General features: G+C 42.2%; 1 protein-coding gene across 3 annotated transcripts in view; it reads right to left on the bottom strand.

Moving 5' to 3' along the window:
- The window catches only part of MSH3 (mutS homolog 3), a 174,314-nt gene that overhangs the window by 56,199 nt on the left and 95,814 nt on the right, over nucleotides 1-22,301 (bottom strand). For all 3 annotated transcript variants that reach the window (XR_016220366.1, XM_070056340.2, XM_089312929.1), the window contains 6 exons: nucleotides 20,997-21,184; nucleotides 20,219-20,387; nucleotides 16,850-16,914; nucleotides 14,318-14,434; nucleotides 4,960-5,067; nucleotides 874-985 (listed from right to left, as the gene is read on the bottom strand). Coding sequence is in view for 2 of the 3 variants with exons in the window: in XM_070056340.2 (XP_069912441.2) it covers nucleotides 874-985; nucleotides 4,960-5,067; nucleotides 14,318-14,434; nucleotides 16,850-16,914; nucleotides 20,219-20,387; nucleotides 20,997-21,184 (759 nt within the window). In the remaining variant the exon portion in view is untranslated. The remainder of the gene's footprint in view (nucleotides 1-873; nucleotides 986-4,959; nucleotides 5,068-14,317; nucleotides 14,435-16,849; nucleotides 16,915-20,218; nucleotides 20,388-20,996; nucleotides 21,185-22,301) is intronic.

The raw sequence follows: 22,301 nt of genomic DNA, 5'->3' as shown, positions 1-22,301 counted from the left end.
TGATGGCATTGTAGGAGGCAACTTAACCCACTATGCCACAACGTCACCCCAGCCCCCCTTCTAGAGCGGTGGATTTAACACAGTGGTTAAGATGCAGGTTGGGAAGTCCACATCCCATACCAGAGTGCTGGGTTCATGTCCCCGTTCAGCCCTGATTTCAGCTTCCTGCTCATGCAAATCCTGTGAGGCAGTGGGTCCTGGTTCCTGCTGCCCAGGTGGGAAACACAGATGGAGTTCTTAGCTCCCAGTTCTGGCCCAGCTATTGTGGGCATTTAAGAAATCAATCAGCAGCAAGGAATCCATTCTCTCTCAATTTGCCTCTCAACTAAAAATAAAACATTAACAATTAAATAAAATAAAATGCCCAGTCACTTCTGCACAGTCCACAGCCGAGTTCCATTCACACTGCTTGTCTGCTTATTGCCACAGTATCACTGATGAAATGCTTCCTCACCACTCTGGTGGCTGCTTTAGTTTTGACGATGTAACTGCATGTAATGTGCCGGCCCTGCCACAGGTTTCATTTCTTCCTCAGCTTCAATCAACACTCTGTGGCTTATGTACTTGATCTTCTAAGGTTTAAAAACTGCAATTTTCCTAATTCAGCATGCAAGTGAAATCAGCCCCTTCCTCATCTCTGAACACTCTTCCTAAATCTTTCCATCTATGAATAATCTTTCATTGGCAATAGCACCACTTTCATAGTTGGTGGTGAACCTAAAACTATGCCCAGGATTAGACTATTTAATCTAATTAGTCTATTTGAATTAAGACATGGCTCATTTTTACTTATAAAAACATCTACTTGGTACTCAGAAGTTCAGAATCACTGTTATCCCTGTCTGCATACTTTTGGCGTAACAAGGTACTTACTGACAGATTCGTACTATTGGGAACGTACTGATCCTGCTCGCCGAGCAACACATCAATCACAGGATGCCTTCCATTTTTTATTATGATTTTCCTTTCTTCTTGTAGAGCTGGTCTGCAAAAGGAAGCAGGCTTTGAGTTATGAGGCACCGAAACAGTCTCTAAGATGGCATGAGAAGTTCTCAGTAGCCAATCTGTAAACAAACAGCAAAGCTTTAACACAGATGTTAACTTGCTATTACGTCTGGAATAAGGCTTTGAACATGAAAGTCCCATTTTAACTATAAAATAGGAACGGGGAAGCCCAGCAGTATTCATCAGAGCGCACTGCAGCCCAGACACCAGCAGTTTCAGGACAGCTCCGCCACGGGGTCCACCTTCACACATCCTCTTCCCATTTTCAATTACAGCCAAAGATCAAGCCAGCATCTTCATCAGCAGAGGTAACGGTTCAGACCACATTACTGCTGTTTAAATGAGCATAATAAAGGAAATCATGTGAAACTGCTGCTAGATTCACTTGTCACACTAATATAAACTATATTATGTGTTGGACTTAGAATGACTAAACATTGTCATGTCCTGTTTAACTGAAGTATCTTTCTACGGTCTTTGGCATCTTTCGTCTTTTTGATATGGAAATTGTATTTGTGCCTTACTGTTCTTATATCTATTTCCACCTATAATTTTAGCTTTATTCCCAAACCCTTCTGGGCCCCACTCTCCATCTCCTCCCAAGGGGCTACCACTGAGAAGGGTTGGGTGTACACCCTTCCCAACCTTCCTCGATCTATTTTGTTTAAATGTGCATCCTACTGGCTGTGATTTCTATTTAAAAAAAAATGGAAGCACACTATAATTATTTCATTCCTCAACTATTTCCTTTTTAACTCAATAGTTTCTTTTAATCCTCAGTACATGAAAAAAAAATAGATTTCATCAAAGTCCAATGAACTCTTTTAATATCTTAAAGTAATTTTAGTAATAACTTTACAAAAGTGAGAATGAAGGGATATATAAAGAAAGTCAAACTCAGAACAAATTTTAGTAAGAATACAAACAAACCTCACATTTTTATTCTGTATCTTCCTGGTTTTCAAGGCAAGAATACCTGGAATGGGCAACGTGCTGTGAAAATAATTCTCATCCTCTGTCTCGCAGGCACCAGGAACACATTTATTTATAAACAGTAAACTGTAAATCTCAATACATGTCTAATAGGTTTCAGCTCATTATTTCTGTTGTTCTAACACTTGCACTGACAAAAATAAAACAGTTGAAGAAGTTTTTGAAATCTTTTAAAGCTCATAGCTTCCTTAAAGATAACCGTCTTTGCTCCATAACTGCAAACCGTTTTCATTCACATGTATAAACACCAGTGAGAATATAAATCACATGAAGCCTTTCGTTTCTACATCATCTATTCTCTATCACAATGCTGTCTGTCCACCTACAAAATATATCAAGTAAGTTTTCACGAATAAATGTAACCAAAGGCAGAAGAGTTATCATCAGATGTCTTTTAGCACAAGATAGTCCAGGGTCTTGTCACCGAGCACCGAACAGGAAACGCTTCCTGCGGAATGGCTAGGTGGAGAGAAACGAGACATCTCACTCTGCTCCAGCAAACACAGTCTTCAGGTGTCCCCTGCAAGTCTGAGGCCAGTCCTGCAGGCCCTGTCCTGTGAGCATTCCGTGTCAGGCTCTGCTTACACAGAAACCCCACCACCACCCCTAGCAACCACAGCACTGCTACCCTGCTCTCCACCCTCATCATCTCATTAACCTGGCAACGCAAAAATGTCTGCCGTGCACTGTGCTTCCTCGCGGCTGCTATGGGTGAAGAATGCAGAATTCTGTTCAATTGAAGTCGGATGCAGACCACCAGGGTGGCGTCTGCGCTTCTCATGTACACCTCGGGAAAGAACAGGAACTACTCTGGGCAGTACAGGAAGGGGAAGGAGGACGCGACAGCGACTCTCCCCTGGCTCTCACGCCACCACCCTCCAGCTTGCTTGCCCTTTTAGACTCTTGTAATACAGTTGGAATAACTGATAACCAATGTTGAAATAATTCCTAGATAATAAAATCAGAAAATGTCTCAAGATAAAGGAGAGATAAGCTCACTGAGGATCTCAAAACGCATTGCACATGTATAAAGGGTCCAATGGACCCACATATAAGTCTTATTCTACTTTTTCAAACAAAGAAAAGGTAATTTTTTTCTTTGCCCTTTGGAAGGCCTTTAAGCAGCTGAAATTAGGCCCACCAGACAGACCTCTACGATACGGTGAACTGACAACGAAGAACATTTCCTGCCAGGTTTTCAGCATCCTGCTAAAGGTGTTGTATAGCTGAGTTAGTCACTCCACTGCGGAACATGCAGACTGTCACTTTTCACTATAATAAACAATGCCACAGTGAATGACCCATCCCGTCTCCACGTGTCCAAGCTACAGCAAGCTGCTGAAGTGGAATTCCTAAGACGTAGGATATGCATATTTTTATTTTAAAAGGTAAGAGCAGTTGTACTGATTTACCTTCTTGGCAGCAGGCTCTGACAGTGGATTTTTCATATGCTCACCTAGAGTTAGAATTACCAAACTTTTTATTTTTCACAACGTGGTGGGTAAATAGTGTTACAGTTCCTTTTAATTAGCACCCATTGATTACTAAGGTTGTACATCTTTTTATCAGATCCTTGGCTATTTATTGGTCTTTTTCATCATAATATCCTATCAATAACCTTTTCAATTCCTAAATACTTAAATTATTCTTAAATATATTTGGCTAATAAAAATTCCAAAAATGGATGCTTACATTTGTCAAAGAAAGTGACTTGAATATCTCCCGAGTGAATCTGAAAGCATCCACTGGGGAGAGAAACACTTAACATTAAAAGGAAAGGATCGCTGGCCGGCACCGCAGCTCACTTGGCTAATCCTCCGCCTGTGATGCCGACACCCCAGGTTCTAGTCCCTGTTGGGGCGCTGGATTCTGTCCTGGTTGCTCCTCTTCCAGGACAGCTCTCTGCTTGGCCCAGGAAGGCAGTGGAGGATGGCCCAAGTGCCTGGGCCCTGTACCCACATGAGAGACCAGGAAAAGTATCTGGCTCCTGGCTTCGGATCAGCACCAGCCGTAGCGGCCATTTGGGGGGGGTGAACCAATGGAAAAGGAAGATCTTTCTCTCTGTCTCTCTCTCTCTCACTGTCTAACTCTGCCTGTCAAAAAAAAAAAAAAAAAAAGAGGAAAGGATCATTTTTGGATTTTAGACTATAATCTTAAAGACAGAAGTTTTCTCTATGTGAGTTATGAATTTATTATAAAAAATGAAATATTTGTAAGTGATATCAATTTTTTTCAATTTTATTTATTTGGCAGATAGAGTTATAGACAGAGAGAGAGAGAGAGACAGAGAGAAATGTCTTCCTTCTGTTTGTTCACCCCACAAATGGCTGCTATGGCCGGTGCTGCGTCGATCTGAAGCCAGGAGCCAGGTGCTTCCTCCTGGTCTCCCATGCAGGTGCAGGGGCCCAAGCACTTGGGCCATCCTCCACTGCCTTCCCGGGCCACAGCAGAGAGCTGGACTGGAAGAGGAGCAACCGGTACTAGAACCCGGTGCCCATATGGGATGTTGGCGCCGCAGGTGGAGGATTAACCAAGTGAGCCACAGTGCCGGCCCCAGTGATATTAATTTTAAAATAAAATCCTAGGTGTTCTGCCAAGTGAAATCAATATATCACATTCATGATCAGACAGGAGGACCTTTATAAAGTTAATGCATTATAACGTGCCCAAGTCAATGACAACAAGTGAAGAGTGCTCAAAAAACTTCATAGAAGTGTTACCCACAAAAACTTAAAAATTAAAATATATAACCTTCATCTCTAGACTTACAGTGACATCTGCTTTCATTACACTCAGTAGGACAGTAATTTTCAAATCAAGTTAAAGGTGTATGACAGTCAGCTTTACCAAGAGACTAAAACACTTCAGTAACTGTAGTATCTTATAATAAAGACATTTAGATTACTGAATAAAGCTATCTCATGTAGAGCACGATAAGGAGGGGAAATAAAAGTATATTACCTGCAGTAATTTCCTTGCTTAGCGACCTTGGTCAGGGAGAAAATGCAGTCAACAGTTGCTAGGTGATGCACCGCCTTACACAGGGAGTCATGATGTCCACTGAACGTCCTACAGACACAGCAGCAACAAGAAAACTGTGAGCAGACTACTTCTCAGACTGCGAGAAGTGATCACTCTACTGGCTAATGCTCACAGAGGCATAAACAAAATAACCAGGCATCACTGGAAGTTAAGAGGGACGCGAGTTACACTGACTGCTTTGCTCTCTATTCTAACCATGACAGTACTGAGTCGTCTTTTGTTTTTGCTTTTGCTTAGGACGAAACTGCACGAATTTGAAACAGCTTCCATAAAAGGGGTTTGCTAGTATGCTGCATTACACGCTTGCCCTACTGCGACTTCTCGACTGCGACAAAACCAGACGCAGCCACGGCTTCCACACAGCGTCACACCATGAACCACTGGAGGGCTGGCTTCCCCTGGGGCTTCCCCTTCACAACTTGAAAACAAGCCTGGAGGAACGCTTGCAACAACTCTCCCTCCACCGCACAGTATCCGTGTCTGTCTGACTTCACCACCACGACAACCCTACCCCCCCAGTGCATAATCTGGACACAGACTGTCAGTGTAACAAATACTTGTGGAAGGCAGGCACAGAACAAAGCACTTTTTCAGTTGCTTGATTAATAATGTATATAAACATCACATTTCAGATTTCTTTTAAAAAAGATAATGGACATTGTCTCAAATTTTTGGGTAACTAAAGCTATAGGAGAGGCAGAGAGAGAGAGAAGTCTTCCATCCACTGGTTCACTTCCCAATTGACCGCAATGGCTGGAGCTGCGTTCATCTGAAGCCAGGAGACAGCGGCTTCTTCCAGGTCTCCCACGCGGGTACAGGGGCCCAAGGACTTGGGCCATCTTCTACTGCTTTCCCAGGCCACAGCAGAGAGCTGGATGGGAAGTGGAGCAACTAGGACTCGAACTGGCGCCCATATGGGATGCTGGCACTGCAGGTGGAGGCTTTACCCACTAAGCCACAGAGCTGGCCCCCACATCATATTATTTTATGTCATTGTGTGTAACACTGTATGAACTGTGGTCACCTGTTGTGGGGGGGGGGGCACTGGGATGTTTGAAATGTATATAACTACATTAGAAAAAAGGATCTGAAACTTAATTCTTTATAATGCCCACTTTAAAATATCCTTTAATACACAGAAAATACATAACTGAGCTTAAATCCTTACAGAAACTACTGTGCTTCCAAGAGAAATTAAGAGATTTAATTTTTAAATTTTAAAAATTAAAAAAAAATGGTGGGAAGGGCCTAGTGCTGAGGCATAGCAGGTAATGCCATTGCCTGGTATCTTATCTGGGTGCCGGTTTGTGTCCCAGATGCTTCTCTTCCAATCCAGCTCCCTGCTAATGGCCCAAGAAAAGAGAAGATGGCCCAAGTGTCTGGGCTCCTGTACCCAGGCTTTTGCTTCAGCCTCACACAGTGCTGGCTGTGGCAGCCATCTGGGGAGTAAACTAGTAAATGGACGATCTCTGTCTCTCCCTCTGTTTCTGTAACTCTTTCAAAATAAATAAATATTTAAATCTTCAATAAAAGACAAGCTAATCAAGTCCAATAATACATCAGAAAGATCATTCATCAAGACCAGGTGAGATTTATCCCTGGTATCAGGGATGGTTCAACACAAGCAAATCAATAAAAGTGATATATCACATTAACAAACTGAAGAATAAAAACCATATGATTATCTCAACAGATGCAGAGGAAGCATCTGACAAAATACAACACCCTTTCACAATAAAAACCTTAAACAAATTGGGTATAAAAGGAACATACCCCAACACAATCAAGGCAATATATGATCAAATCACAGCCAGCATTGGAAAACACTGAAGAAAGAAACAGAAGACACACACAAAAACAGGAAAAATGTTTCATGCTCATGGATTGGAAGAATTAGTATCATCAAAACGTCCACACTACCCAAAGCAATTTACACATTCAACGTGATCCCAATCAAAATACCAAAGATGTTCTTCTCATATCTAGAAAAAAAGACCCTAAAATTCATATGGAATCAAAAAAGGTCCTAAATAGCTAAAAAAAAGAAAAATGAAATTTTGTCTTTTGCAACAAAACAGATGCAACTCAAGTTCACTACACTTAGTGAAATAAGCCAGTCCCAAAGAGACAAATATGATTTTTCCCTGATTTGTGGTTATAATATGCAGAGCACAAAAAAATGTAGTACATAGATTTGATTAGTTATAGCTCTTGTCTGTACTCTTCAGGAACAGTGGTTTTTCTACTTTCTACTGGTTGAATTCTTTATTTAGTGTAGAGTTAAATTTGTGATTATAAAGTAAATTGAAATTATATCATTGCAAAAATTAAAAGAAAAATAAGAAGGAGGAGGAAAGGTGAGAGCGAGGGTATCATAATGCTCTTAAAATTGTATATACAAAATACATAAAATTTATTGCCTTTATATAAATAAAAATAATTGGGGCTGGCGCTGTGGTGTAGTGGTTAAAGCTGCCGCCTACAGTGCCAGCATCCAATATGGATGCCAGTTCGAGTCCCGGATGCTCTACTTCTGATCCAGCTCTCTCCTATGATCTGGGAAAGCAGTAGAAGAAGAATCAAGTCCTTGGGCCCCTGGACCCACATGGGAAGACCTGGAGGAAACTCCTGGCTCCTGGCTTCAGATTGGTGCAGCTCCGGCTATTGCAGCCAGTTGGGGAGTGAACCATCAGATGGAAAACCTCTCTCTCTCTCTCTCTCTCTCTCTCTCTCTCTCTGCCTCTCCTTTTCTCTCTATGTAACTCTGACGTTCAAATAAATAAATAAATAAATATTTTTTAAAAAAATGAGACTGGCTCTGAGTTAGGAAATAAATAAATAAATAAATGAACTCTTCCTGTTGAAAAAGTTATTTTTAAAGATTTATTTATTTTGAAAGTCAGAGTTACAAAGTCAGATGGCCACAACAGCCAGCACTGAGCCAGGCCAAAGCCAGGAGCTTCATCTGAGTCTCCCATGTGGGTGGCCAGGGCCTGAACACTTGGGTGATCTTCAGCTGCTTTTCTTAGGCCATTAGCAGGGCACTGGATTGGAAGTGGAGCAGCCAGGACATGAACAGGCACCCATTATGGGATGCTTACATTTCAGGTGAAGGCTTTGCCTGCTATGCCACAACACTGGCCCCTAAAAATGGTATTTTAATGTAGGTGGCAATGTCATAAATTTTTCAAAGACTAGAAAATGAGGACTACAACAGTAACTAAGTTCACAATCAGTAGGTCCAAGAGAAAAGCTAAAGGAAAACCTATCATTTATCAGCCAAAGATCACAGAGAGGAACCTACAGTATTGCGTTAGACTAGCTCTCAAGGTCAGTTTGCATTATCTAAGTTTTCAATGTGTTTCAGAAAGATAAAGCCATTAGCCTAGAGACACACAGTTATTAAACAGCACAGTCCAAATCCAGTCAGGCTCTTTATATCTCCTACCCCACAGGGCAATTTTAAAGACTCCTACTAGCATCTTTATTTTTGTGTGTACAAGAAACAAAATAGAAATAAGTTGCCTATTTCTGCCTAAAATCATAGTGTAGCTTAGATATTCCCTGAAAGGAGATCAAGAAAGAGAAAGAGAAAGAATGGTACACTGAATGCCTCTCTTAAAATCTGTTTCTTGGGCTAAATGTTTGACGCTGTGGTGGAGAGGATGGTTACAACACCCCGTCTGTGTCAGAATGCCTGGATTGGCGTCCAGGCTGCCTGCCTAGCTCCAGCTTCCTGACAGGCACCTTGTGAGGCCAAGGTGATGGCTAAAGTGCTTGACTTCCTGTCACCCACACCGGTGCGAGCTTCCAGCTCCCAGCTTTGGCCTGGCTGGCCCTGGTGTTGCTTGCTTTTGTGCAATGACCCAGAAGATGGAAGACCCCTCTCTTTTCTCTCCTCTACCCCGTCTCTTCGCCTCTTAAATAAACAAATAATACCTCTCTGTTGCTGTGCTGGTTCAGCAGTGTTGAGTGTCGGTTACTTGAACCCGTAAGTCTCCAGGTGCCTCCGAGCTTGCCAAGCGTAGCAGACTAAGTCACTACAATGCTCAGTGATTTCCACATGACCACCATCTTTGTTCTAACTGTAATTCTGATTTAATTACAATGAGGCCTTCTATGTAAATGACATTTCCCAGATCCTAGAAACAACACTGGAAGTATCCAGCTCTATTTCTATGTTAACTATTTGTGAACGGAAGAAACATACTTATAGTATCTATTTTATATTTCTTTGTTTGAGTAGACAGAGCATAATGAATGAATTTTGCATTGAACTTAAGTTCATTAAAACAAACTATACGATCCCACTAACAGAGTCTGGCTCCATGCAAAGCCCCAAACCACAAAGGGATGCGCCCCGGGCCTCCGATGGGCAGTCCTTACTCTTCAGGGGCCACCTGAAGAAATGCCTCCTGGTTCTGATGATGCAATGTGTGGCATGGACCTAACTCTCCAGGGTGACTGTGTGTGACTACGCCTTATCATTCCTGGTCTGGCTTCAGCTGTAGACCTGGCCACCTGTCTGTACTCTCGGACTGCGGCTTACACGGCCCCTGCTCTAGTGACTGACCCATCTTGTCTTCTTACCTGGGCACTGCCTCTTCTGGCAGGAAGGGGTCACAGCGGATGTTTCTGCCCTGCCCCTCTGGACCTGAGTGCCCAAGCACTCTGACACTAATGAGGGACCTCTTCTCAGGTCCGGTTCCAGGCCATTAAGACCCTCACTCGCTACCACGCAGCAGAGTCCGCAGGACTCTCTCTGATGCTCTTAATTTCTAGGAGGGAAATGAGCGACACGCCCCTCAAGGGGGGCTGTTTCAGTAAACAAAACAAAAAAGTTGGGGAGGACTAAATTATTTTGACATGGACAACACCACTCTTTCTTATTTATATCACTGACTGTATAAATGAGACAAACATGAAACAAAAACTATCAAAATGTCATCAAAACTCTTGGAGAAGCCTTGTTTGACCTGCTTGGTCTTTGCCCATTTGCTACACTTGGCCAGACTTCCAAGAGATTATCCATACTTAGAGCAACAGAAAGCTGAAAAAAATGGCCAATTTAGGTGACAACCTGACAGATCAAGTTATGTCATAACAACATGAAACTTTATCACTCTGCTCTCAACCAACTTAAGGATGAAGCCGAGGCACCATGATTTACTCTCTAGTCAAAAGGTACTGCTGGGTGCACAGGAAGCAGATGAGACACGTGGATCCTAAATCTACTACTATCATCAGAAAAGCTTTCCACCAAATGCTGCTCCATAATATCTGAGATTAGTAACAATGGAAAATACCCTTTATTTGCAAATGCATTTCTAGAATACTTGAACTGGGATGGGTTTTCAGTACAGCAGTACGGCTTGGAACACCTGTACCCCACGTTAAAATACCTGGATCTGAGTTCTAGCTCGACTTCTAGTCTGGCCTCCCTGCTAGTGTGCACCCTGGGAGGCAGCAGATGATGGCTCAAGTACGTGGGTCTCTATCACCCAGGTGGGAGAGTAAGATTGAGTTCTTGGCTCTTGGCTTTGGCCTGGTCCAGCCCCAGTTGTGGTGGGCACAGTGGATGGAAGATCTGTCTCTCACACCCTCTCTCTTTCAAATAAAATAATAAAAAAAAATTGAAATACTGTCTGAGAGATGTTATCATTCCATTTTTAGACAATCTGTATTTGAGCAGATTATTCAATAATCATAGCCTATCTTCTTGAACACTAAAGAAGAGACACAAGGATTTCTTTCACAGCAGTGTTGACAGCCTTTATTTCTTTCACCATTTTGATCACAAGTTGTAGCCAGTGCCTCAGTAAGATGGACAACGCGCATGGCTAGCACTCAATCCTCTGATGCCGGGCTCAGTGCGGCTAATCATTTTTTCGGTGACATCAGATTCAAGCCATCTGGCACCTCCACAAACACTGTACAAGGCCATCAGCACTGCTCTCAAGTGGGGCTCTAGCCGCAAATGGTCTAGTTCAGTTTCATCCAATGTTGTTTTTAGGGGATAAAAACTTTCACGTCACTTTCTTATTTTGAAATGAATATATATACATTATGAAAACTTCTGAAATCATGTATCTTCAAAATAAAGAAATTAAAATTACCAGTGACCTCATCATCCAGAAAAAAATCAGTAAACACTGTGAAGCTACATACAAATGGCCCCCAACTTACAATGTTTGAACTAGAACTTTCCAACTCTACGGTGGTGTGAAAGCAGTACCCGTGCAGTACAAACTGTATTTCGAATTGATTTTTTCAGCTGGCAATACGTCACATGACAGTCTCCCACAAAGTCCAACTGAAGGCTAATGTTGAGTGTTCTGAGCACATTTTTAAGGTAGCCTAAGCTAAGCTATGATACTTGGGAGGTTATGTAAATTAAACGTATTCTGATTTATGATATTTTCAACTTAAAATGGATTTGTCAGGACACAACTGATTTTGTGACTGATTATGTCCTCATAAACCCATCATAAGTTGAGGGGTATCTGTGTCTGTATGCACATAATTGCATACTTACATATACACATATTCCTCCAGAGGTATGCACACATCCGGTAGGAAATTTTTATTTTAATAGTAAGCATATATATTTAATCTTTAAAAAAATGAGGGTACATATGCTGTATGTTATATGAATATCCATATACAAGATTGCACCATGCTTTAATACTGTTCTACACCATTTTCTCCCCTGAGTAACACGCCGTGAGTGTCACGATCGTCAGGGATGGCACATCTAACGTGAGCTCCCTCTTAGCAAGCCCAGCTACAGCACAGGGGAGGTGTGAGAAAAGCAGAGGTCTCCTAGTTCTACTCACAAGGCTGATACAGAGAGAATGCTATGAGGGGAGCCAGGAAGAAGAGACAAATCAGACCAACACAGGAAAGAGAAAACCGACAACCAAGAATTAGACAGAAGATAAAGGGACAAAAAAGAAGAAAGGATCAAGAATAACACCAACATTTTTAGCCTGCGAGAGCGTAAATTTTCTTGAGCCTGGAACACTGACAGACAGAACGTAAAGCATATTAAACCAAAACCCAGGATCCTTCCAGAACATGGCCCTGGAGATCTGAAAGGTGTGATTTTTTTTGTTCCATTTTCACATTCTTGGTGATGCACCAAGGAAAAAGTCAAGAAAATGGAAAGAACCAAGAGCCCTGAAAGCCCTTGAATCCAAAACTGAAAGTGAAGCAGATAAGTGAACAAAATTCCTGTCCCTGGATTCAAGAGGATCAGTGTGTGTGTGTGTGTGTGTGCGCGCGCAGGCGTGTGTGTCCCTCTGCTCTGTCATTCTGCCTTCCAAATAAATACAACAAATCTTTACAAAAACAAAAGGAAACCAGACTGAGTCAAGATAGTCTCCACAGACTGAAGGTAAGCCAGCTGGAATCTCTCAACGGTCTGGGTGACACGTCTCCTCTATATAAGACGACGCTGGTGCCTGCTCACTACCTTTTAAAAACTATCAAATAATATTTTGTCTGTTCTCTGCTTTTCACTTGCCAAGTGGGTACGTTATGGAATAAAGCACCTGAAGGACCTCACGGAATTTTTATTGCCTGACAGAGAAATTAACACGTTTTGTACACACTGACGCCTTGGATTTACTGCGAGCAGGAAGGCAAAGGGAACACACCTGCCTGCCAGACAGCCTGGCTCAACCTGAGCTGCAACCCTTACCGCTGTGGCCGACCAGCTTCATATTTCTGATCTCACGCTACACATTTGTAGATTGGGGGTGATGATAATATTTAACCTCACAGGGCTCATGATAGGAAGACTGAGTTAGCAGCTTACAGCTGGTTCAACGGACTCAAGAGTCAACCTATGCGACCAGCACCATGACGCAGCAGGCTAAGCAAGGCCTGCAATGCCAGCATCGCATATCAGAGTGCCAACTGGAGTCCTGGTGCTCTGCTTCTGATCTAGTGCCCTACTAATGCATCTCGGAAAGCAGCAGCAGATGGCCCAAGTCCCTCTGAGAGACACAGATGGATTCCCGGGCTCCTGGCTTCAGCCTGTACGTCACGTCCCAGCCAGCCGCTCTCTGGCCCTTTGCCTGTCTAATAAATAAATAAATCTTCAAAAAGAAGAAAAGGAAGGAAGGAAAGAAGGCTGGGAGGGAGGGAGGGGATGAGGGAGAGAGAAAGGAAAAGAAGGGAGTAAGGAGGGAGGGAGGGAGGGAGAGGAAAGAATACAAACTCCAATGTGCACATCTCTTTCCAACTCCAGTCAGCCATGGTGGGAGCACTCAGAGCACAAAAACCAGCGAACTCTGCAACACGGCCGCCCTCCAGAGCACCAGCGGCCAGCCACTTCCCAGCACAGCCCGGAGCACCGTCACTCAGAACACAGAACTATCCAGAAATTCAGAAGAGAGGGATGCGAGGACTCCTTAAGAGAATCCCATGTATAAAAACAGAAATGGTAGCAGACTGTTCTAGATTTCAACAGTTTCAAGAAACGTAACAACCAACTGCAACGTGTGGAAGCTGATTAAATGTTTTCATTTAAAAATTTGCTCGGTGAGACATTAAGGAAATTCACATATATTTTTTAAATTACTATTCATTTTTCTTAGGTGTGATAATGGTGATAATATTATGTAACAGACTGTCCTCATTTTCAGAAGATGTACACTCAAGTATTTAGGGTGAAGTGTTACGATGTCTAAATCTTATTTCCAAATGGTTCAGGAAAAAAATATATATGAGATACACAACACAAAACAATGTGGAAAAGTTAACACTTACTAATCTGCGGTGAAGGCTGCACAGATGGTCATGTCAACCTTCCCACAGAATTTTAAATTTTCAGAGTATAAAATCAGAGGGAAAATAATACAAAGGATATTTTAAAAAAAAAGAAAGAATTAACAACAGGATATTTAAAAAAAAAGAAAGAATTAACAGAGAATAAAAATAAAACAGAACCCAGACTTGTCCAACTCTGAAAGAGATGTAAGGCCTTCACATGAGAAAGGTAATTTCAAGGTGGAATTTCAAAAAGTGACTCGACTAAACATCACTAGCAACAAAATATTAGTACAGCAACAATAAAATATACAAGGTCTCTCAGCAAAGGCCAAGATGAGCTTACATTTCAACAGATGAAAAATAAAAACAGAGCACACAAGTACTCTGCTATCTCACAGTGGGTCACACGAATAACCTCTACTCTTCTTTTGTGATGGAAAGATTTTCCGGTCTATTTCTCACAGCAAAAGTCAGATTCTATTTTTCATTGTGAACTCACTCTAGAAAACCAAGCCACTCAGCACCGCAGTCAAGGGCGAGCTGCTCTCGGAGCTGATTCAGTCGTCTGTAATTTTCTACAATAAAAGGAGAGTGAAAGCGGCTCACAGCTTTTGTGCTAGAAGAGAAGAAAAAACATAAATAGGAAATCAAGGTTACATGAAATCAGTAATGGCGTCACTTCAGAAAAGTAAAGTAGTACTTATTATTCTCTGATGAGCCTTGAAAGTAAACCATTGTAAACAGAGAACATTCTTTAATTACACATCTGAACTCCACTGACTCCAAACAAAATGAGTTTATTCAGGAAGCTTTTAAGATGTTTAAAAAATTATATCCATTTGGCAAAGGCAGAGTTCAGATTTTTTAGTTCATTGGAAAATGCTTTTCTCTTTAAATTCTACTAAATGAAAATGAATCCTCTATAAAAAAAAAAAGATGAAGATCAGAAGCAAATATGGCAACATGGGTAGTGTAACAAAGCTGCGAGGTGGATACCCCAGCGGAGGACACAGCACTCTGCACATTTTACACTTTGCTGCATGACTGTGGAGTTTCAGCAAGAAGAGAAACAGAAAGCATTAAGAATTACAGCAACGCATTATTTCAGGAGGCAATCCAGTAAAAGACATCTTCAGGATCTAACTGCAGATCCTCCGTGGCCCCAGAGGGGATGAAACACAAAAGTGCTTTAAAAAGCGCGTGGAAGAATGAGATACGTTCATTCTGGCACAAGAAAAGCTGAAACCTACAAGTCGTATCTGCAATACGCACGTTCCATACACCTTCTGAAGACTCCTGTGCCACGTGCCCCTTGTCCAGGTTGAGGAAATCTGCGATCCCTTCATCAAGAAACCACAGAGCTGGTGGGAGACCAGGGTCCCAGACAGAACTGGGGTCAGGGCTTCACTCTCCCCCCTCACCTCTAGCCCTGTGACTCCTGAGCAGGCTGAACTGATCTCTAAATAGCAGCTTTCCTGGTGCATAAAACACAGACGGCCGCGGCCTCTACCTCCTGAGTGCTATCGAGAAGACCAACAGACGGTGCCTGGCAGAGCGCCCTGCAGTCAGTACTCCATCAACGTTAGCAACTGCGTGTGGTGGCATCACTGGTGTCCACTGCTGCTGATGCAACCGTTACGATCACAGGTCTTCAAGAAGACGAGGTCAGGGTGGTCTCTGGTCTTTTCCTTGCTCGCTCACTTTGGTATTACACTGTCACCGTTATACTTCAATTCAGCAGACACTGGATGGGGCACGAGCCTTTTGTCCTCCAAATGTGACCAGTCAGGTTCTAACCTACCCTCTCAAGACCCAAGGGACACACAACAGATCAGAGATCACAATAACCTCCCCCCAGACCATCTTGCTTGTTCATTCAGTTTCCATGAAACTCAGTCTTGCTTGTTGCTTTTAAACTACGTCACAGATACTTCTACACAAAAAGATTTACTACAGCTTTCTTTTCTGGAAAAGCCCACCGAGGAAGACGTTTCAGCTTTTGTTTTAGATAAACTAACATGATATTTTGATACTTTCTCTCCATAAAGCATATTTCCACTCACTAGTTATAGCATAGGACTAAAGTAGATAAAGCGAAGGATGCCTGCAAAGCGAGAAAACAACATCCCCTAAAATAAAAAATATTCAAGTCTCAAGTACAGCTTCTGGTAGCACAGGAAAAAAGGGAGGTATTAGAGCTAAAGAAACCACACTTGTGCCATCATCATCTGTTGCTGTGGCAACAGGTAACAGGCTTCCTTTTTAATTAAAGTAAGACATCAAAAATCATTCACACCTCGTATCAAATTTCCCTTCATCCTTAACAGAGATCTGCCACCAGCTCCAAGTCCCTCTTCCGCTATCTTAGACAGTGTAACAGTTCCATCCAGGTTCGTGAGGGCTTCCTAGTAACCACATCACTAATGAGCACGCCACACAAAGGCCCCCTCAAGGCATGGATGGGTGCCCCTCTAATGCTGCTTCCTCCAGTGAGTCCCCTCTGGGGATGAACGCCCAACCGAGGAAAAGGCAAAGCGTCAATGCCACTTGCTAATTTTCCTTCTAATTAATTTATTTTTATTACTTCATGACACAAGTCGCCAAGGGCAGATCTAAAGAACTGCTGGTGACTAGGTGCCGAGGAGAGCACTAAGACAAGGAGATGCGGAGCTCAGGGAGGCGGAAGGTGGAGTATGAGCTTCCTGAGTGAAGCGCCAGGGAGAGCCCTCATCAGGACGCTCAGCTGCAGGTCTCTGAGCTGTTCTCCCGGGTACACTCTGAATCATAACGGTGATCACAAAACAAGACCACAGAGGCACCAGATACCCTTCCGAAAAACATCTACAAATCAATGATAAAAACAGTAAGTAAAGAAATAAAAACTCATTTGATTAAAAGTTTAACAAGAAAACCAAAAGGAGAAAAATTCATCCTAACTTCAAGAACGCAGCTAGTGTCCGTCCTGGAGCACACAGGTATACAGCTGTCTTATAATAAATGTGCTAAGAAATAAGTTATTTCTCCAACCTACCTTCCAACCTTAATCCAATCAGCTGGTATACAAGATAGAGAAGAATTCTTTATCTCAATCATAAACTGAAATAAATACAGACAGACAGTTAAATAAACAGCTATTACATTTTAAAAGCTTTCTCAAAATTGTGACACAACTGTTAGTAAATATTGCTATGAACATTCAAAATAAATTCAGTATTGTTCTTGGGAGGCTTTATATATGTCAACACAGCCCAACAGTATTAATCAGGACTTCAATACCTGGGATACAGTACAATTTGTGTTGGGCAATAAGTCTGTAATAAAGGATGCAACTTCAGACCTTAATTTTTTTTTTTTTTTAACAGGCAGAGTGGACAGTGAGAGAGAGAGACAGAGAGAAAGGTCTTCCTTTTGCCATTGGTTCACCCTCCAATGGCCACTGCAGCCAGTGCACTGCGGCTGGTGCACTGCGCTGATCCAAAGGCAGGAGCCAGGTGCTTCTCCTGGTCTCCCACGCGGGTGCAGGGCCCAAGCACTTGGGCCATCCTCCACTGCACTCCCGGGCCACAGCAGAGAGCTGGCCTGGAAGAGGGGCAACCGGGACAGAATCCTATGCCCCAACTGGGACTAGAACCCGGTGTGCTGGCGCTGCAGGTGGAGGATTAGCCTAGTGAGCCGTGGTGCCGGCCTCAGTCCTTAATATTTATAATATTGTAGTGTGCATACTATGGGTGGTGTTAGTATCTACTTATTTAAAACTCTAATACCCTAGATAACATTACATTTATAAGTATACAAATTTTTTTAAACACTCAATTATTAGATGTTACATTAGTCTGAGCTCTAGTTCCCTCTCTTCAGAAGAGGATTTTTAGCAACAGTTTTTATCCAGGGAACCTAACTCCTCTGAAACCATCTTCAGGAAGAAACACTGCCTTGCGTAAGCATGAAGAGAGGAACATGTCTTCCCCATGAGCTCTTCTCCAGTCTACCCAGGTGAGCCACAGCTTCGCAGAGCCAACTGTGCTGCGCAAGCGAGCTCCTCCGGCACCGCCGCCCACCAGGAAGCACCAGTTCTGTACAGTCCCTGTCTCAACGTGGTCTCATCGGTGTTCCACTCAAAGTTGTATTTTAAGAAATTTTTAAAAGTTTACCCTGGACAGAATGGAATCCAGCAGTTCTGTGGGGCTATTAGCTTTGAGAAGGCTACAGGAACTTTCCAGTGTTTATCAGTTTTATGACATGCACTTAGCTTTAGGTATTTATTCTTGAGTATCAATCTGGTTCTTAAGTTTATTTTCCATTCATTGAAACAGTGTGGCCTTTACATTAATTATAATAGAAATTAATGGTTAATTTTAAGAATTTTCATCTTTAGCAAAAATTCTGAAAGTAATGATGTCTTGTTGTATAAAAAGGAAACAACAGCTTTAAATCTGCCACATCCAGTTAAATAGTTAAGAGTGAAGAGTTAGAGCCTAAAAAAAATCCCTTTGGCTACAAAAAGTAACTGAAAAAAAAATCCAACAACAACAAAAATCACTGATGGAAAATGTAAGATCACTGTCGACCTACACTAGAAAATTCTGCTATTGCAAAATGTTTTATGTGAAGACACAATGGTCTTTTTATGGAATAATTCTGAGAAAGGGAGGCCAAAGGCAAACAGCAGGGCTCAGGGTCCCACTGACCTCTGACACGCCAGGAGCACACTGACCACCACGCCCAAGGCGTGGAGGGAGGGAGAGGAGGAGCCAGCAAAAACAAGAAGCACCCTGGTAACAGTGTGGACCCCAACCGTCAGTCCACTCTGGAGACACCATGGCTCCCCCACTTACAGAGCAACAGAGGATGGACAACGGAGAGGGCATCATGGCAGCCCACGCACTGCCCGCCTCTCTTCCTGGGCACGTGCTCTGAGTGGCGCCCTCCTGGTCTTGCCAGGGCTCTCGGAGTTGTCACCCAGGGGATTCCTGTCTCTTCTACACTGGCTGTAGGCCACCACAATTTCTCTGTAGCTATTCCCTTTTTCAAATCCTCTAAGTGCGAGCACGTAGGCCTTTTGTTTAAGGATTTTATTGGTAAGAAGGAAACTAACAAACACTGGAAAATAGCACGTATTTGAGACATCTCAGAGAGCTGTCACAGCAGCTCTCCCTGCTCCGCAGTTCTTGACTGCTTCTTTGGTGTCCATGCAAGAAGTCTGCCTTGATTTGTTCTAGAAATCTCTCCTGTTCTTCTCCTAGGCCCAGTTCTGTCCTGGTTAAACATCAGATCTGGCTCGTCAAAACACAGCCCGTGGGGATCACTGGGCTGGCATCACCACTGAAATTCTTCACTCACTCCAGAAACCATTTTCTGTAGTCTCTGTCACTACATTTGTCTCCAAACTCCCTTTTCTTTCCCTCTCTTTCTCTTAAGGATTTTCAAATTTTTTTTTATTTAAAGGATTTAACAGAGAACATTTTCCACATTTTAAATACACTAAACAAATCCAGAGTTGCTACGTGCTTAGGAAAATTTCCTAGAGGCTTTCCCCACTATTTTGCTCATTTTCCCTTAGGAATAATACCAATTGCCAATACTATCCCAGATCTAAGCATTGTCCCATATCACTCCACATTTAATTCAAGATTAAGGGACAGTTATCTAGATGCATAAAATACGCTTACGACTGTCACAGAGGCAGTGAAGGTTCTTTTAAAATCTTGAATAAAATGTTCATCCTATAGAAATTATGCACAAATTTCCTATCAAACACAGTAAAGTTTCTCAAATTCCCACAGCTGGGATGCCCGTATGTTACTAAACTTAGGGAGACAGGACTGCTCAGGCGACACTGGAGGTTGTCCTATCACAATTAAACAGCAAACTTGTCCTCATCTGGTTCTCTATCAGCGGTTAATACTGAACTTCAGGCAGAAGCACCCGTGACAAAACACAGCAGCAGAGTCCTGTGCAAGGCTTATTAAGCGTAGGCTTTCACTACAGTTCTGGTTTTTTTGCGTTTTGGTTTCTGTAGCAGTCACACTACTAACTGCGGGAGGAAGCCCTGAGTCAGCAACACAGGAGGCTGGCCTTGTATCCTCCATCCAGCCAGGGATCAATGACCAACTTCTCCCTCCTGGATTCAGAGCAAATGAATCCTATCAGGTACCAATCACAGTAATCAAGCTCCTCTATAATTTCAACAGATACCATCAGCACACAAACAGACCAATAAAACAACATTTAAATAATTCCTTTTCTATCAAAAGAAGTTACTACACATATTTCCAAGGAACAAATCAGAAAACTTGAAGAAAACAAAGGTATTTACAACTAATCTTCATATATTTAAATTTCAAAACAGCTTTTCTACTCAAGGAGAACTACTAGAAAATGAAAGTAAGTTTGACATTACCTCCTGTCCCGATACTGTCACATACTGTGCGGAAGGATTTTTTAATATTTTTCGGATTTCTTGTAAATGTACTTGGATCTTTTCTGTGACTTCTTGAATTTCATTCTTCCTCTTTTTTATTAAGGGGAAGTCAGAAAGGTCTTTGAATAATTCAGTTTTGTCCCCAATTCTAAAATATGAAAATATATATATTGAAGTATATTCCTTAGGCCAGTTATCAATTATTTTTCATGGCATGATGAAAGATCAAGAAAATGTGGTTCTGATGCCAGCTCTGCCACTAGACATTTATGGGTTCATGTCTGAACTCCCCAGGGTCGACAAATTACTCCAATGTCACTTTCATCTTGCAACTTCATTATTCCCACAATGAAAGCAAGAGATAAAATTAAATATGTGTCATGTGCTTGTTCAGAAAATAAAGACAAATATAAGTACCAGATCGTCTGTCTTTTAGACAGAGCACTCTGTGGGATGCACTGTGAAATGCATCCTTTATAAAGGACAACTCTGCAACTGCAGGCTCCAGACCTCAGGCAGACCACCCCTGAGCTACCTCTTCTGACCATCTACCACCTGGGGAAGCACCACAGCACTCCGAGGTGGGGAAGTGCCTTTGATAGAAAGCTTTCAGACTTCAACCACGTTTCTAATTGTGTAAGTACTCGTGCAACTTCCACTACCACTCTGGCGAAGATGAAGCCCCCCCAGGCTAACGGGCAAGAGCACTGGGCGGGACTCACCGCTGGAGAGGGAGGGCTGAGTGCCTGGCACTTACTTGGCGGCTTGTTCATTAAGGACCTGCAAGTAACGCTCCGCTGGCCTGAGCAGCTCTGGAATGTCCAAAGCGCACGTCCGCAGCAGGTCTGAGTGAACTTGGGAATTCACAGCAGGTACTAACGCTTGAAATTCTGACTTCAGGTGACACAGAGTTTTGACAATCAAGAAGAACTCTTGGGTAGAACACTGAAAATAGAACCATTTTTAACTAACCAGCATAAGGTAAAGGGAAATGAAGTTTAGTGATCGTTTCAAAGTCAGAATCAGAGTAAGGGAAAATTTATGAACTAGTTATTAGTTGAAATGAAAAATTACTGATACGTTCTGAGGTTAAACACTGTATAATATTTGAAAACTATAAAGAAAATGACTTAAGCCAGAGATAATAAAGCCAATGCTTGTTCATAAATTTTCCTTTAAAAAACATTGTTGAGCATATATGAAAATATAGTAATTTTTGTCAAAAATGTGAAGGATGATTCAAGAAATACCTGCAAGACATGCAAGAAATAAAGAGCAAATTTTCCCCAAATAGAATGGGCTCTTACAGGGCCAGCATTGTGGCACAGTAGGTTAAGTCACCATCTACAACACCAGCAGCCCACATTGGGTGCAGATTTGAGTCCTGGCTGCTCCACTTCCAATCCAGCTCCCTGCTAATGCGCCTGGGAGGGCAATAGAGGACGGCCCAGGTGCTGGGGCCCCTGCACCCATGTGGGAGATGCAGATGGAGTCCCTGGCTCCTGGCTTCAGCCTAGCCCAGCACTGGCAGTTGCAGCTATCCGAGGAGTGAACCAGGAGATGGAAAATCCCTCTCTCTCTCTGTCTCTCCCTCTCTCTGTAACTCTGTCTTTCAAATAAATAAATACAACATTTAAAAAAAAATGGGTTCTTACAAATCAACTTGAAAAAGTTTACTAATCCAAAGAATAATGGTCAAATAAGCAACTCACAGAATGTTCAATAAGGAATAATTAATTTTGTACAGAATTAAAGGTAAGCAAATTAAGACCACAAGACAGCCTTTTTCACTGATGAGGATATTAATGATCAAAAAGTTTAATAATAATCAGGTCATACAAGGCATAAAAAAAGATACTTATCAGTAGTAGCTAGGAAGAATAACTTGGCATATATTCATAAAAAAATTCCATATATCCTTAAACTAAGCAATGCTACCTCAAAAATTTAGCTAAAAATAGCTTTAAAGTAGGGAAAAATATTGTACACATTAATATTTATAGTAGCATTGTTTCTAATATTAAAAAGATAAATAAAAATTCATCATGGGGGGGCGGTGCCG

Source organism: Oryctolagus cuniculus, chromosome 14 (assembly GCF_051225735.1).
Source record: "Oryctolagus cuniculus isolate XC-2025 breed Fujian yellow rabbit chromosome 14, ASM5122573v1, whole genome shotgun sequence".
Taxonomy (NCBI): Eukaryota; Metazoa; Chordata; class Mammalia; order Lagomorpha; family Leporidae; genus Oryctolagus; species Oryctolagus cuniculus.
The sequence above is the reverse complement of the archived record's forward strand: the minus strand, read 5'-3'. Positions and strand labels throughout refer to the sequence as shown.